This window comes from Myxocyprinus asiaticus, chromosome 19 (assembly GCF_019703515.2).
Source record: "Myxocyprinus asiaticus isolate MX2 ecotype Aquarium Trade chromosome 19, UBuf_Myxa_2, whole genome shotgun sequence".
Classification (NCBI taxonomy): Eukaryota; Metazoa; Chordata; class Actinopteri; order Cypriniformes; family Catostomidae; genus Myxocyprinus; species Myxocyprinus asiaticus.
The window spans coordinates 21,106,142-21,122,273 of record NC_059362.1 but is presented as its reverse complement, the minus strand read 5'-3'; the positions used below and the strand labels follow the sequence as shown (position 1 = coordinate 21,122,273).

General features: G+C 37.4%; 2 protein-coding genes across 9 annotated transcripts in view; one reads left to right on the top strand and one right to left on the bottom strand.

Moving 5' to 3' along the window:
• The first annotated feature begins 315 nt into the window (after positions 1 to 315).
• LOC127409806 (creatine kinase B-type) lies at positions 316 to 5,378 on the top strand. The gene is made up of 8 exons (XM_051644639.1): positions 316 to 428; positions 1,255 to 1,459; positions 2,778 to 2,932; positions 3,015 to 3,147; positions 3,350 to 3,521; positions 4,465 to 4,588; positions 4,679 to 4,868; positions 4,975 to 5,378. The coding sequence occupies exons 2-8, from the start codon at positions 1,267 to 1,269 to the stop codon at positions 5,151 to 5,153; spliced, it is 1,146 nt and encodes a 381-aa protein (XP_051500599.1). The 5' UTR covers positions 316 to 428; positions 1,255 to 1,266; the 3' UTR covers positions 5,154 to 5,378.
• A 4,427-nt stretch (positions 5,379 to 9,805) lies between these two features.
• LOC127409782 (apoptosis-stimulating of p53 protein 1-like) overlaps positions 9,806 to 16,132 on the bottom strand; it is a 110,024-nt gene continuing 103,697 nt past the window's right edge. For all 8 annotated transcript variants that reach the window (XM_051644601.1, XM_051644597.1, XM_051644595.1 and 5 more), the window contains 5 exons: positions 13,956 to 14,093; positions 13,677 to 13,810; positions 13,353 to 13,519; positions 12,999 to 13,198; positions 9,806 to 11,152 (listed from right to left, as the gene is read on the bottom strand). In XM_051644601.1, coding sequence (XP_051500561.1) covers positions 11,111 to 11,152; positions 12,999 to 13,198; positions 13,353 to 13,519; positions 13,677 to 13,810; positions 13,956 to 14,093 — 681 coding nt within the window. In that variant the 3' untranslated portion in view covers positions 9,806 to 11,110. The remainder of the gene's footprint in view (positions 11,153 to 12,998; positions 13,199 to 13,352; positions 13,520 to 13,676; positions 13,811 to 13,955; positions 14,094 to 16,132) is intronic.

Here is a 16,132-nt window from a genome sequence, read left to right as displayed (position 1 = left end):
ACTCAAATTAACCACTTAAATGGATGCACTTTTAAATGGCACACCAAACTGATGGTCAAACAAATGATGCTGATTTTATAGTAATACAATAAGAGCTAAATGAACCAACATGAACAGACAGACAGAGAAACTTTACAGGCATGTGAATCGAATTCCACATTGTTCCATTTTGTGGTCATAAGGACAGCCGTCAAGGAAAAACATCATGTAATCACTGAGAGCAAAAACTTGATGTTGTGGAAGTGATGCGACTCCCTTTCCAATAGAATGAATGGACTCAAATAGCGTCCAATCAGAAACGAGCTCAGGCGGTATATAAAAACCTCACAAAGCTGCTTATATCTGGACACCATCATCAGTCTTTGTGTGGGTTCTGGTGGCCTTTAGAAAGGATTAATTCCAATTTCCCCAAAGAAAGACTGTGCAAGGTAGGATTTTTAATCGCATTTGTATTAGAAATGAGTAAAACGAGCGTTTACTTTTATTTTTATTCGAAAAAATATCACACGTCAAGACGCTGGAAAATCCATTATAATCTGTAAATTTAATTGACTATCTAATACGTAAGAGGAACGCATTAATATTCATACTCCATCGGGTATTTAAGCTTTGCAAACATTGGGCAATGCGCAGTAAATGCCAACTATATGTATCCAAATTTATCTGAATTATTTAAACATTGAACCCAATATTGATGGCCATTGGCCGAAAAGACGCGGATACGTGTATGACAAGGTGTTTTTGTCCCAAACATCAACAAACGACCTTGTAATCAGCCTCATTCACCTACAAGGTCTTCGGATATGGTTTTATAGTACTGCGCATTACGCATTTGAATGCTACAAAGAACAATACATTATTCTCATCCAATAGGCTAACTTTTGTAATGCACATAAAGCGTTACATAACATGCAAACTCTGCAGGCATTTGAACGCTTTTTATAATGAAGCGTCATTTATTGAACGCGCACGAGACATTCCATCATATTTACAGCCTGCGTGACCTCTGACGACGAGTATCGACTTCTCGAGGACATTTGTCTTCATACCCTGTCCGTTTATTGTAGTTAATGTCGAAGTAAAGTTATTATAAATGCTAAACATGCATTCCTCTGAATGTTTGTTGCAGAAAAAGCGCTTTAATACCGTTACGTCATAATTAATGCAGCTGAAGGGCTGGCTTTGTCCTTGAATCTGAAACTGATTGGGATGAATTCTCATTTAACATGGCCTTGTTTATAATTTTTCCACTAGGTAAACGCAATCATGCCTTTCGGTAACACTCACAATCTGCTGAAGATGAACTACTCCGCGGAACAGGAGTATCCCGACCTCAGCCAGCACAACAACCACATGGCGAAGGTGCTGACTCTGGAGATGTATGGCAATCTTCGGGACAAGCAAACGTCCAGTGGATTTACCCTGGATGACGTCATTCAAACCGGGGTTGATAACCCAGGTAATTTTTAAAAAATAAAAAAAGACAATCTGCCCCTGTGCTCAAATATATTAAAGGAATGGTGCACCCAAAAATAAATTATCATCATTAACTCACTCTCCTGCCATCCCAGATGTGTGACTTCCTTCTGCTGAACACAAACGAAGATTTTTAGAAGAATATCTCTGCTCTGTAGGTCCATACAATGCAAGTGAATAGCGACCAAAACATTGATGGTACAAAAAGCACATAAAGGCAGCATAAAGTAATCCATATGACTCCAGTGGCTTAATCCATGTTTTCTGGAGTAATCTAATCAGTTTTGGGTGAGAATAGTCCAAAATGTAATCTCTTTATTTTTTTTTTCACTGTACATCTTGTCATTGTAGTCTCTAGGCACGATCATGATTTCAAGCTTGATTACGCTTCCTAGTGCTTGATGTGTGCAGAGCGCTAGATGGCATTAGGATGTGTAATAGAGCTTGAAATCATGATCACCAAGGAGACTTCGTTTTTTTACTTTTTATAGTGAAAAAGGAGTTACATTTTGGTCTGTTTTCACACACACACACACACTCACACACACAAAAAGAAAGTATCAAACCACTGGAGTCTTATGGATAACTTATGTTGCCTTTATGTGATTTTTGGAGCTTCAAAGTTCTGGCTACCTTTCACTTGCATTGTATGGACCCGCAGAGTCAAGAGATTTTTCGGAATCTTCATTTATGTTCTGCAGAAGAAAGTCCTACTGATCTGGGATGGGATGAGGGCAATTTTCATTTTTGGGTGAACTCTTAAGCAAGTTCAAGTGCATTTTGGCACTCTGTTGTGGTGGACACACTGACTGTGATCGCTCTTGATTGTAATCATTCTTTAGCCTGATTTGCATCCAAAATGAACCGCCAGTAGCCTCTACTGTACAAGCGTGATTTACGTGAGCTTTGCTTGGCGCAGTGCTGCTTGCTCATGCCTGCTACTGTAATTCTGGTGGTTGGTGCGTTCCATGCACTTTAATAAAGGCTTATTTTGCACATTTGGCTCAATGTGTGGAAACCCTTCAGATTTGAGTTTTAAGAGGAGGAGGCAATAGCAGTCTACAGTTTTTTATATTTTGTAAAGCAAAACAAAGGGCGCTTTGTGTCCGGATGAATCTCATGATTGCTGGTTGACCAACCATGCGATTAACATGATATCTGGGTATATTAAGATGTTGCCATTGGTAATCTCCTTGCATTGAGTAATCCCCAAAACAATGCCAGACCCAAAAATTTGTGGTTGTGAAATTTGGAGATTTATGCCAAGAAGTAGTCATGTATACTTGTCTTTTGTATTCCAGGGCACCCCTTCATCATGACAGTGGGCTGTGTTGCTGGAGATGAAGAGACATATGAAGTGTTCAAAGAACTTCTTGACCCTGTTATTGAGGACCGCCATGGTGGATATAAACCCACAGACAAACACAAGACTGACCTGAACCCAGACAACCTCCAGGTACATGGTACCTTTCTGTGTGTCATATCTAATTGGCATCAACATTTAGGTAGTCTGCTGTTAATTGCTAATGTTTTAATAGGGCGGAGATGACCTTGACCCCAACTACGTTCTGAGCTCCAGAGTGCGAACTGGCAGGAGCATCCGCGGCTTCTGCCTCCCTCCCCACTGCAGCCGTGGAGAGAGACGTGGTATTGAAAGCTTGTCTGTTGAGGGTGAGCTAATCTACTGATTTGTTTGCAAAGAATGCACATGGTTCACAACTGATCCATGCAAGATAATGAAAAGAATATGATCAGGGATCCAAGCCTCCATTCTGCAGTGATACAGTTATGTTTTGATGTCTTGTACAGTATGACCTGGTGTAGTGTAGTCATTAAGTTGCTTTGTGTTAAGTCTGTTCTTTGTGTCTTGCAGCTTTGGGAGCTCTTGATGGTGACCTTAAAGGAACATACTATGCCCTCAAGGACATGACTGAGGAGGAGCAGCAGCAGCTGATTGATGACCACTTCCTGTTTGATAAGCCTGTATCTCCACTGTTGCTGGCTTCTGGGATGGCTCGTGATTGGCCAGATGCCAGAGGGATCTGGTGAGTGAGCTGTTGGGCTGATCTCCTCTCTTTTATTAAAAGGGAATATTGGATCAATTTGGGTGTGTTAAAACTTCGACTATATAAAATGGATTTCTTTGGGTGTAATAAAGGTATAGTTCACCCAAATTTCTAAATTTTTCTCATGCCATCCCAGATGTTTATGACTGACTTCTGCAAAAAACAAACTCATTTTTAAAGGAGGATCTCAGCTCTGTAGGTGTTCACAATGCAAGTGAAAGGTGGCCAGAACTTTTAAAGCTCCAAAAGCACGAGGGCAGCATGAAAGTAATCCTTAACACTCCAGTGGTTTAATCCATGTCTTCAGAAGTTTTCTAATCAATTTTTGGTGAGAACAGACCAAAATATAGCACTTTTCCCCACAATAAATCTTAACATCAGCAGCCCCCTTGGCGATCATGATTTCAAGCTCAATTACACTTCTAGAGCTCCGCGCCAGCATCATGCACTAGGAAGTGTAATCTAGCTTGAAATCATGATTGTGCCTAGAGACGGCAATGGCAAGATATATAGTGAAAAAGGAGTTACATTTTGGTCCGTTCTCACTCAAAACCGAAAGGATTGCTTAAACATTGATTAAACCACTGGACTATATGGATTACTTTTATGCTGTCTTTATGTGCTTATTGGACCTTCAAAGTTTTGGTCACCATTCATTTGCATTGTATGGACCTACAGAGCTGAGATATTCCTTTTTTAATAATCTTTGTGTTAAGCAAAAAGTCCTACACATCTGGGAAGGCATGAGGGTTGAGTGAATGAGAATTTAAATTTTTGGGTGAACGATCCCTTTAACGTTGTTAAGTGACTAATATAAAATGGATCCATTTGTGTGTGAAGTTTGACCATGTAATGTGGAACTTGCAAAAATAGTAGTGTTGGTATAATTTTTTTTTTTTTTTTTTTAAATAATGCTTTTAAGGCATAATGACAATAAGACATTCCTGGTCTGGGTGAACGAGGAAGACCATCTTCGTGTCATCTCCATGCAGAAGGGTGGCAACATGAAGGAAGTCTTCAATCGCTTCTGCACGGGCCTCACAAAGGTTGGTTTTGTTGAAACTCAACACTAAATTCTGAACTATCAGTGGCTCCAGTGTTATTGCATTTTAAATCCTAATGCTTTTGTCTTCCAGATTGAGGCTTTGTTTAAAGAGAAGGGCCATGAGTTCATGTGGAATGAGCACTTGGGCTATGTTCTAACTTGCCCCTCCAACCTAGGCACAGGGTTGCGTGGCGGTGTTCATGTCAAACTTCCCAACCTCAGCAAGCACGAGAAGTTTGGTGAGATCCTCAAACGATTGAGGCTCCAAAAGCGTGGAACAGGTAGGTTTATTTTTATCTGTGAATCAGCATCTGAACCTCAAGCTTTTAATGTACTTATTGGACATGAGTCATGAACTCCATTATTAACCTTGCTCTCTTTCTCCAGGTGGAGTAGACACTGCTGCAGTAGGTGGTGTCTTTGACATCTCCAATGCAGATCGTCTAGGCTTCTCTGAGGTTGAGTTGGTTCAGATGGTGGTGGATGGAGTTAAGCTGCTTGTAGATATGGAGAAATGTCTGGAGGCAGGCCAGTCCATTGACGATCTTATGCCTGAGCAGAAGTGAACGCTTCATGACTCCTAACTTAACTCCTTCCCTGCCTCCACCAGTACTCCCCTTCCTCCAGTACCAATAATCTTAACTACATCAAGGAATACACTCCACCCAAACGGTAGTGGCACTAAAGTTAGACGAGTCTTCCATCAGTGTGAAGGATTTTGTATCTCAAACATCCTGCAATGTTGAAGATGGATCTTAACACCTGAAATAAAGTCTCTTTGCCCCATGGAAGTTCCTGTGTGCATGTTTTTGCTTGCCTAAAGTTCTTTAATGTAGTTTTTTTCCCCCCATGCATCTAGTTGGCAAAAACTGAAACTTTGTTAATCAGGTGTTGCATTGTAGCTGTTAGTGGGGGCTTGTTCACACAATTAGTTTGATTTGAAGCAAGTTTTATGACATGGACTGGCTCTCACAAAATGCTAGGGGTTTTGTGCAGTGTCTTGAGTATAAATTGGGGTGCCTAAACATACTGAATTATACAGCTATAAATCCTCTTTGACCTTATAAAAAGGGAACAATGTCAAATCAGTAAACGGTATGCTTGTCACCAGCCAAGAAACTAAATGGACTTTGATCCATTTAGAAGCCCTTTTAGCAGCCCTTTTAGCTCTTTTTGGGTAAGTCGGGGCTTTTTGTGCTGAATATCAGCAGTTGCTTTAAGGACAGTGCGGTCAAGATCTTATACTTGGTCTTATTCTTCCCCCTTGTGGTCATGATGGGTTCTACATCTAGAGTTCCTTTACTCTCGCTTATCCCATTTGCTTTTACATTTTGATAATCCTAATTTGAAATGGAAATAATTTTACGAAAACCGGGGAGAAATTCCTTAATTTTAGGGAAATGCAAAGTTGAAAGTTAACTTAATTCTACATTTGTATATATCTAATCATGCATACCCACTAAACAGTCGTAGATACTCAAGTGTAACGGAGTTTGCAGTTTCATCATGGCGGGGAGAAGGTCAGTAGCAGAGTTGCAAATCGTTTAGAGAATCGTAAGAGCGAGATGCTTTGCTCCACTTTTATTAATTGATTGTGAAAACTGGGCAATGTCAGTATCAATGTCTTAGTCAAGCGAAGTACTTCTGCAATGATCAACCAATCATGTAAATAAAAAATTCTGCTTCCTGTTGTTTGAATAATATCCTCCTGGGAGGGGGGGGTACAGAAAAGAATGATTAAAGAAATATAGAATTAAAAATCAACTTTAATTTTGCATTTCCTTTAAAAATGTAGCATTACCCAAACCATTTATGTTTTATATTCTTATTTTTGCATTAATGGATGCATTTACTTATTTGTATATCCTCACACATTTAACTAATTTAATATTTTTATGCGCATGTGTATTTATTTTATTACATATGTCCTCCATACACTATCAAAACAATCTATTCAATTAAACATAATAATCTACATATATACATGGTTGTGAGGGTTACTTTTGAAATGTATTCCACTACAGATTACAGAATACATGCTGTAAAATGTAATTTGTAATGTATTCTGTTAGATTACTCAAGGTCAGTAACGTATTCTAAATACTTTGGATTACTTCTTCAGCACTGGTAGATTTTTTAACTTGTTTTGACTATAAAAACTCTGCCAGTACAGTAAGACAAAATACACGTTAAAAATACATTCTCTGAAAAACCTATATATCTTATGCAGTGTTGTTTCTAAAACAAGATAAATCAAATTGATCTTGTTTTAAGGAATTTTAGATATTTTTACAGGAAAACAATACAAAAATTATCAAGAATAAGATTTTTGCCATAATATCAAAGGTCTTACTAGAGAGAAAGAAATATGATCTAACATGAATTTTCTTGATAAAAAATATGATGAATGTAAAATGGCTAGAAATAGCATTTTAGCTTAGCATAAAACTAAATGTTCATATGACAATTTACACAAGGTTTATTTCTATATCTGCTGCTCCAAACTGACTTCAAACGTACTTCTCTATCTGCTTGTATGAATGTAAGAAAGCATTTCACCACTGTTCAAACGCTCCTCAGATCACATTATATATAAATGTTTCCAACTGATTAGACTAAATATATCATGAAACAAATGACAATAAAAAGCAAAGTAATCTCTTCAGTAATCAAAATATTTTTTGAATGTAACTGTATTCTAATTACCAATGATTTAAATTGTAACTATAGTGGAATACAGTTACTTATATTTTGTATTTTAAATACGTAATCCCGTTACATGTATTCCATTACTCCCCGACCCTGTATGGGATTATACAGAAAAATAATATGGGTTATTATTATTATTATTTTACAGATTATTTAGACCAATTGTGCCTAACAATGAGAAAATCTTTTCAATCATTTTGACTGAGGAAAAAAAAAAAGGAGAGTGAAAATGGACTAGAAATTAAACTGGATTCAAGCAAGTCTAAACCATTACAGAGAACCGATCTTTCTAATCATGAGAAATACTAAATTTATAGGTCTATGTCATGCTGTAAACTGAATCTTTGTCCTAAATGCAAATCAGAGACAGGTTCAAGGATCACAATTACATCCTATTTCATTTTATAATATCTGTGAGCAGCCTGGACTCTGCATAATGGTACATTTCATTTATAGGTGTAATGTTTACACTTTAAACATTTTAAAGGTATTACTTCCTTATTATTTAAGGTGTATTCTTAACTATTTCAAGTCATACAATTTTTTTTAAATGGGAAGATTCAATAAATACCTGCCGAAGACCTTAATGTGCCTAATGACTATTAAACTCCTTAATTTTGTTTTGAACAAGATTTCCACAAAAAAAAAAAAAAAAAAAAAATTTGAAATGCAACATTTAAATAGATTGCAATAATTATTTTAAAGGGAGTTTCAGAGTTTTCACACAATACCACACCTAATCCCAGATGTGTATGACTTTCTTCTGCTGTACACAAAGTTTTTTAGAAGAATATCTCAGGTCCATACAATGCAACTGAATGGTGGCCAGAACTTTGAAAGTCCATAAAGCACATAAAGGCAGCATAAAATAAATACGATTCCAGTGGTTAAATCTGTATCTTCAGAACAGAAGTGACATGATAAATGTGGGTGAGAAGCATATCAATGAGTCATTTTTTACTTTAAGTCTTCAATTTCTTCCTTGTTTTTGGCAATGCACATTCTTTGTGCATTTTTGGGTAAACTATCCCTGTAAATAGTTCAAATATACAGTTGCAATTGAAATTATTCAACCCCCCAAGACAGTAAGGATTTACAAAGATAAGCTTTTCTGATGACCCAGAATTTTTAAACTTTACATCTATATCAGTTGAGTGACACATTCAAAGTCATAGTGTGAATATATAACCTAATATTTCTAAATAAAAGGATTTTATAAAAATACAGCCATGTCATAATCATTCAACCCCTATTGCATGTAGCTGTTTCTTAAATATGTAAGGCTACACAAGTAATTGTTTTAAAACAAAATCAGTCAATTTTGAAAAAAGTCATCAATCTGCAATGGCAGTTTTTTAAGTTTTAAAATTTAAATTAGCATTGTAAGCAAAAATGTATTTCTATGCAAAAAAATGCAATTAAAAATAAGCTGTCTCAAAAGCTAATAGAGGAGATTATTTCATTACACAAGAAAGGTCATGGCTAAAAGTACAATTCTAAGGCACTTCAATTTCCAATAGACAAAGTTGGCAGCACCATTCATACATTTTTTAAAATATGGTACAACAGCAACCTTCTTGGGGTGTGGAAGAAAGCAAAACTTCACCAAGTGAAATGTTGACTTGAATATTCAAGAAGTAATTAGGAAAGACCTGTGGAGTCCTGGAAGAAGGTTTTATAGATGTATGACACTAAACTGAAAATGAGTTTTAGACCCATGGGTCAGCAGTATGTCTGGAGTAAGATGACAAGGTGATGACAAGAACGACACCATCCCCACAGTCAAGCATGGAGGTGGGTCAGTCCTGTTATGGGGTGTTTTGCGGCTGCAGGAAATGGCTATCCTGACTATGTGACTGACACCATGGATTCTTTCAGGTATCAGGCCATTTTGGCAAGAAAAATGTGATGACTTCAGAGTGTAAATTGAAGCTCGGTGATCACTGGACTTTCCAGCAGGACAATAACACCAAGGATACATCCAAGTTGTCCAAATCTGGTTCAGGGATAGGTCGTGGAATGTCCTTAAATGGCCCTTTCAGTCCATCATTAAAATCCCATTGCAAACCTTTGTTGGGATTTCAAGGAAGCAGTGGCAGCACAGAAACCAAAGAATGTCAATGAGCTGGAAGCTTTTGCTCATGAGAAATGTGTAAAAATTCTAATAGAGAGGTGTCCGAATCCTGAGAACTCTTACCTGAAACATTTATTTGCTGTTATTAAGGATAAAGGATGCTCCACAAATGATTGACTTTGGGGGTTGAATATTTTTGACATGACATTTGTGGAGAGAATTAGTTATTTTTATTTTAAAATTTGGGTAAACTGAACTCTTTGTTCTCAAAATCACTCAAATGTGTATTAAAAACTTACTGGGACTGTTTACTGAGGTTTTAGTTGATGTGTTTTAATTCACATCACCAGAATGTATTGCTGGTCAGAGGGGTTGAATAATTTTACTTGCAACTTTAAGTTAAAAAGACAGAAAAGTACACAGATCGGAGTATAAACAGGCAACATAATTTCTTGCTAGGAGTCATTTGTTTTTATTGTGCACATGTATAGAACACAAGATGTGAGTCGCTGTATTTCACCGAAGTCCACATGGGAAGTTAGTCTAACAGCATTGAGTCAAGCATGTTTCCTCACTCATCCTCAACACAGTATTTACAGGGTTAAACTTCACAATAAAGCTCTATACTGCCTCACTGGCAGAATATACAAATCATTTCACATGACTTGAAACAGGAGTGGAATAGAATGGGCTGGCATAATATAAAATAACATTTAAAAAAGTGTAAAATATAGTAAATACGCTTTCAAGCCCGATCATGGACTGCTAGTGGAGAAAAGCTTTGTATTGATTTCATCCCAAGGGTTGCAGTTCAACAAACCATTGTTGTCCAGCTAAACAACAAAATGACAAGAACGTGTAGTGTCAGTCCATGTAGGCTAAATACTGAATGATTTTATAATGATTCTCAGTGGTTTTGACACACCAGCTTGTCTTCTCACTATTCAACTCACAATCTCTCTCTCTCTCTCTTTGCACACTTCACACACTCTCTCATTTAAAACTTCTGCACACAGAATGCATTCCACACTTCTGTATGATGCTCACTGCAGTGAGAAAATTAAAATCACACTCATAACATACGTAAATTCCTTTCCAAACATACAAACTCAATCATATGCATAGGTCAGACTAATCGTTCTATGCAAACTATGTATATTTTTGTTCTAATCAGGAAAAACTTTTATGGATGAGCTAAAAAAAATTAATACGCACACACACTGGAGCAAGTCCTTTGTACACCACATCTCTCACTCATTCAGTCCATAGCATAAAAAATTCCCTCCCTGACAATGAGCACTGAAAGACTGCCTGCTCTCGCCCTCTCAGCGAAGCATAATGTGTAAGCCATGACTAAAAAAAACTCAAGCTTACAAACACAAAGGAAATCTCTTGTCAAAGTGATTAGTGCTTTGATTCCCAAGGTGTGATGTACAGCTATGATACATTTTACAAGATACAAGAAACCTGGGGTGAGAAGTAGAGGGGGATACATTGAGGCCTGGAAGCAGAGAAGATGGGGGCAGACCTAGAAACCTGAGGCTGCTTGTTTGGCCTTATTTGTGTTCATCAGAGAGTGCGTGTTTGTGTGTAGCGCAGTTGATTGTGTGGGTTCAGGGTTTAGCAGCTTCACCCCTTCTATAGTCAAAGCGGCACATAGAGGTGACAGGGTTGAGGCTCTACACTCCAAGACATCGGTCCAGTCAATCACCCAGGAAAGGGGCGTGGCCAAGATGAGGCTTACGCTAGAGATCTTTGACGTGGTTTTATTCTGGGGTACAACTACAGAGAAACAGACAAGCACAGATTTACCATAACTAAGATGCATAACTCAATATAACAACAATATAATCTCTCAATGAATAAGTATGCAACAGCACACAGAGCGTTAATGTTCTTTCAGTTACTATAACTATGTTTACATGCACTTTAAAAGTTCAATTTCAGTCAGACTAAAACAATAAATCGCCTTTTTAAAGTATCATATAAAAGCTTTAGCCTGACTAAAATTGTACCAGTCTGATTGTTATGAAGTCAGACTAACAGATATAGAAAATGTAGCTCGGCTTCATCCAGTATGTATACATGTTAATAGGATCAAAATTGGCCTCAGCATTGTATGAAAACATGCTCGCCTTCAAATATTCGATTAGGCATTGTGTCATGTATACTTTTATACCCATGTATACCCTAAGTTCTGAAGGTGTTTTTAAAGATTTCCTGTTTTTAATTATATATATTATTGTAAATTATGAAACTCTCAGCCTAAGAAACTGCTGAATAAACAAAAATACGTTAGCCAAAAATTTACTTTTTTCCTATTTTTCTGATTTGACATTATATATCTCTGGCTATAAATACAGTAGCTCCGAAATGTTATTTTGTTCCCAATCATGTCTCCTGTAACTGAGTAAAGTTTTGTGTTAATACGACAAAGCAATCAAAAGTTATAGCATTATAAAAATAATTTATCCTAGTGTCCAAAAAGCCTCTCCGAACAAATAAAACATAATAATTGTATATAATAACTAATTACACAACAATCAGCAAAGGTATGCTCTCTCTCCAAAGCATGCAGGCATGGGTAACAAGATCTCATTCAGGTCCATTCTGTGTAATTTGAGTCATCATGGAGTCTGTGTCATGTACTTGATGCCATCTCCTGGTGGCAATATGTAATCAGAGTGAACAATCCTCTCTTCCCATATTTGGATAACTTCCACCTCTGGTTGCAGCGATCTGAATCCTAATATGATTGGTTTAGCGTATGATGACTGTGGACAACGTACTACATAATTTCCAATGAAGTCATCTGATACAGGAAAGCTAACGTGTTTTTAGTCAGATAGCAAATTACGTGCTGCGAGCACATGGTGCTTCGTGTGTATAATCTAATGATCTATACATCCGATTATGTTGCATATGGGCTTGTTTTAACAGGAATCCCCTCCTCTAATTAACGATATATTTTATGTTCTGTTTATTTTTCGTGAAGTTATAAGCAAAAAAGTGGCATATAAGCAACACCTATTCACATGAAACATGTATATCAAAGACATGAATTTGTTTTTTGTTTCTTAACACCATGACAACTTCTATGGATATTTTCATGGTGAAAACCAGGTTAAAATTGTAGAATGAAAAAAAAAACAATTTTAAGATCCATTTTTAAAAAAAAATCTAAAATTACATTTGAATTACAACATGTATTTGGCTATTACTCACTATATTTTTGTCTGTGAGTAAAACAAATAGGCTGGTTGTATTCTACTCTTTGAGAGCTTCCCAAGGACATATGATACATGGCTATTTGACACTTCAAATCACTTGTTCAGTTTGGTCATCAGACCTGCAAACTCAGTACAGTTGAAAAATGTGACATAGCGTTTTATGAATTTGTGAAACAATTTAGTATGTGATATACACAAAAACAGAAGAAATCAGGATGGAGGCAAATACGTTTTCACAGCACTGTATTTTGTGTTAGTCAATACTGTAGTTATTAATATTTTGATAATTATTTTTTTCTCTGCTGGACCGCCAGTGGGCAAATCCGAGCTTAAAGGGTTAAAGTGACACCACAAAACGCAATAAAAAAAGCACTGATATAACCCATGCGTGGACCTACCCCCAGCAGGTTACGTGGCACATAGCCCTCTTTGTCGTCGAGTTTGCTCCACCACCACTCTGTCTCAGTATCGTCTTTCTTGCGAAGGATGGTAATGGCGTCACCCTCATGAAAGGAAAGCTCGTCTTGACTCTGAGCCTCATACTCCCACAGAGCGTACACAACTCCCTTATTCATTACACCCAACTTCTCTTGCACACCTATACATGCACACAGAGAGAGAAACTATAAACTTCAATTTATAATATAATAACATAATAAATGTAAATCCCTTCAACTTCCAAAAAGCTTTATTATTTTCCTACAAACAATAAAACTGGAGTCCCATACAGGAAAGAAAGAGGGCACTCTCACCATAGAGGAACTGTGAGCACTGTATGTAGCCCTCCTCCATCTCCTCACATTTGTCTGCTGCTGTCTCCACATCACTGATGGTGGTGGCAAAAATGGCTGCACCCGACTCCACTAACAGCTTACACAGGTGCACACTGTTACAGGAAGCAGCACAATGCAAGGGCGTCCTATATACACAGAAAGAGACAAACACACAGCTCAAGAGATTCTGCAACTCTTGTTAGGTTGAACTGATCAGTTACTTTGACAGTGACTGACAACATGAGTCTCTTTGAATCCCTGATATCCCTGACCCAACAAATCTCAATGCCACATTCTCCTCACCAGCCATCACTGTCTGCTGCATTCACATTAACACCAAAGTCCAGCAAGAACTTGACAATGTGGTGGTGTCCCGCACACACTGCGTTATGGAGGGGCGTGATGCCCTCATCATTTGCGGTGCTGGGATTGTCAACCTACGGGATGAGAAGAATGAAACAAGTTAAATTGGTTATCAAAAATGGGTCTTATGAATCTGTGTGGAAAACTATTCTGCTGACTATGTAAGAGGTTTTCTAGCATAAAGTGAAATTAAGTGCGTGTATGTGTCAATATGTATACCTCATAGATTATCCTTTGTACTAGGTCAAACTCTCCCTCTAGTGAGGCATCCAGTAACAGGGCGAGTGGGTTGAACTTCACTCTAAGGCCATGACCTGTCCGCTCTGAGTTTGGCTTCTTCAGGTTAGTGCGTTTGCCCTGTTCAGGAAATGGAACATTAGATCCTTTATACTACAAATGATCACAAATATATGATGACGACTAGGATAGATTAGATAGAACACCCAAAAATGAAAATTTAAAACACCCTCATGTTGTTCAAATCCCATCTGACTTTTGTTTCTTCTGTGGATCACAAAATGAGATATTGGGCAGATTGTTAGCCTCAGTCACTTTTCACTTTCTTTTCTTCTTTTTTTTCCACATAATAAAAAGTAAATGTCTCCTTTTGTATTCCAAAAAAGAAAGAAAATTATACAGGTTTTGAACAACATGAGGGTGAGTAAATGATGACAGATATTTTATTTTTGGATCTCTTCAAAGTGGATTAATGTGGAGTTTATGTGAGGGTTTTTATTAGAGGTAGACCGATATATCGGTTTTATTGATTAATCGGTAAACTATGCCAATTAGGGATGTCGTGATTATACGATTTAACTACTATCCGCGATTAAAAATTTAACGGTTAATTTAACCGTAATAATTTAGAATATACAGTTACAAATTGTGAAATGTTTTATTTACATGTAGCAAAAAAAATATATACTGTTTATAAGTTATATAAGTTTTTTCGGTGTAAGCCTAAATGTGAAAATCTCTTGTTTTTGTGCCTGGGTGAATAGCAAGCTGTTACTATGGATATGGACTGTGTCCGTATGGTGCTTGCTCAGGTATCACGGACTGAACATAAACTTGCAATTCATGTGAAACTGGGGCTACACACAAACTCCAAAATATAAAAGAGAAATTCAATCTATCAGACTCATATCCAACCAAAAAGAGACTTAAATCTGCTTTTTGGGAGAATTTGAATGACTAAGTGTTACTAAAGATGATGTGTATAAAACATGCAGACAGAAGTCATATGAAGTTACGCATCCTACAAATGGGTCAGGATGTTTCACTAGTTATCCGACAACAAACTAGTGAGTTTAATATTTTAGCTGTGGTGCTTTTAAAAGGATGAATTGAGAGACGGAACTTTTTAGAATGTTCAAGCTTGCTGACAGTGTGCGGTGCATTTGTGTGTAGTTCCTATCAGCGAGGTAAACTTTGAGAGGTTGTGTCTTAAATCATCCTCATTATTTAAAGCATTGCTTGTGTACACTGCATTCAACAATACATTTCAATTTTAAAATCACCTACTGTAAGAATTGTTTCTGTTACCATGCATAGTTCACAGGTTTATTTATGATGTCTTATGGACAAATTAAAGGACAGTATTTTTTATAGAGTCTGCTATTTCTTTGATTCTTTATGGTGGGGTTTACCAGATCATCACCGAACCTCAACCTGGTCATCTAATGGTTAGACAGAGACCTGGAGAGGCCTTCAAGCCACAGTTTCTCGCACCCAATGTGAAATTTGGTGGAGGATTGGTGATGATCTGGGGGTGCTTCAGCAAGGCTGGAATTGGGCAGATTCGTCTTTGTGAAGGACACATGAATCAAGCCACGTACAAGGTTATCCTGGAAGAAAACTTGCTTCCTTCTGCTCTGACAACGTTCCCCAACTCTGAGGATTGTATTTTTTTCCAGTAGGACAATGAACCATGCCACACAGCCAGGTCAATCAAGGTGTGGAAGGAGGACCACCAGATAAAGATCCTATCATGGCCAGCCCAATCTCCAGACCTGAACCCCATTGAAAACCTCTGGAATGTGATCAAGAGGAAGATACAGTTGTGCTCAAAAGTTTACATACCCTGGCAGAAATTATGACATTTTGGCATTGATTTTGAAAATATGACTGATCATGCAAAAAAACTGTCTTTTATTTAAGGATAGTGATCATATGAAGCCATTTATTATCACATAGTTGTTTGGCTCCTTTTTATATCATAATGACAACAGAAATCACCCAAATGGCCCTGATCAAAAGTTTACATACCCTTGAATGTTTGGCCTTGTTACAGACACACAAGGTGACACACACAGGTTTTTTAAATTGTAGTCTGTGTATAAATAGTCAATGAGTTTGTTAGCTCTCACGTGGATGCACTGAGCAAGCTAGATACT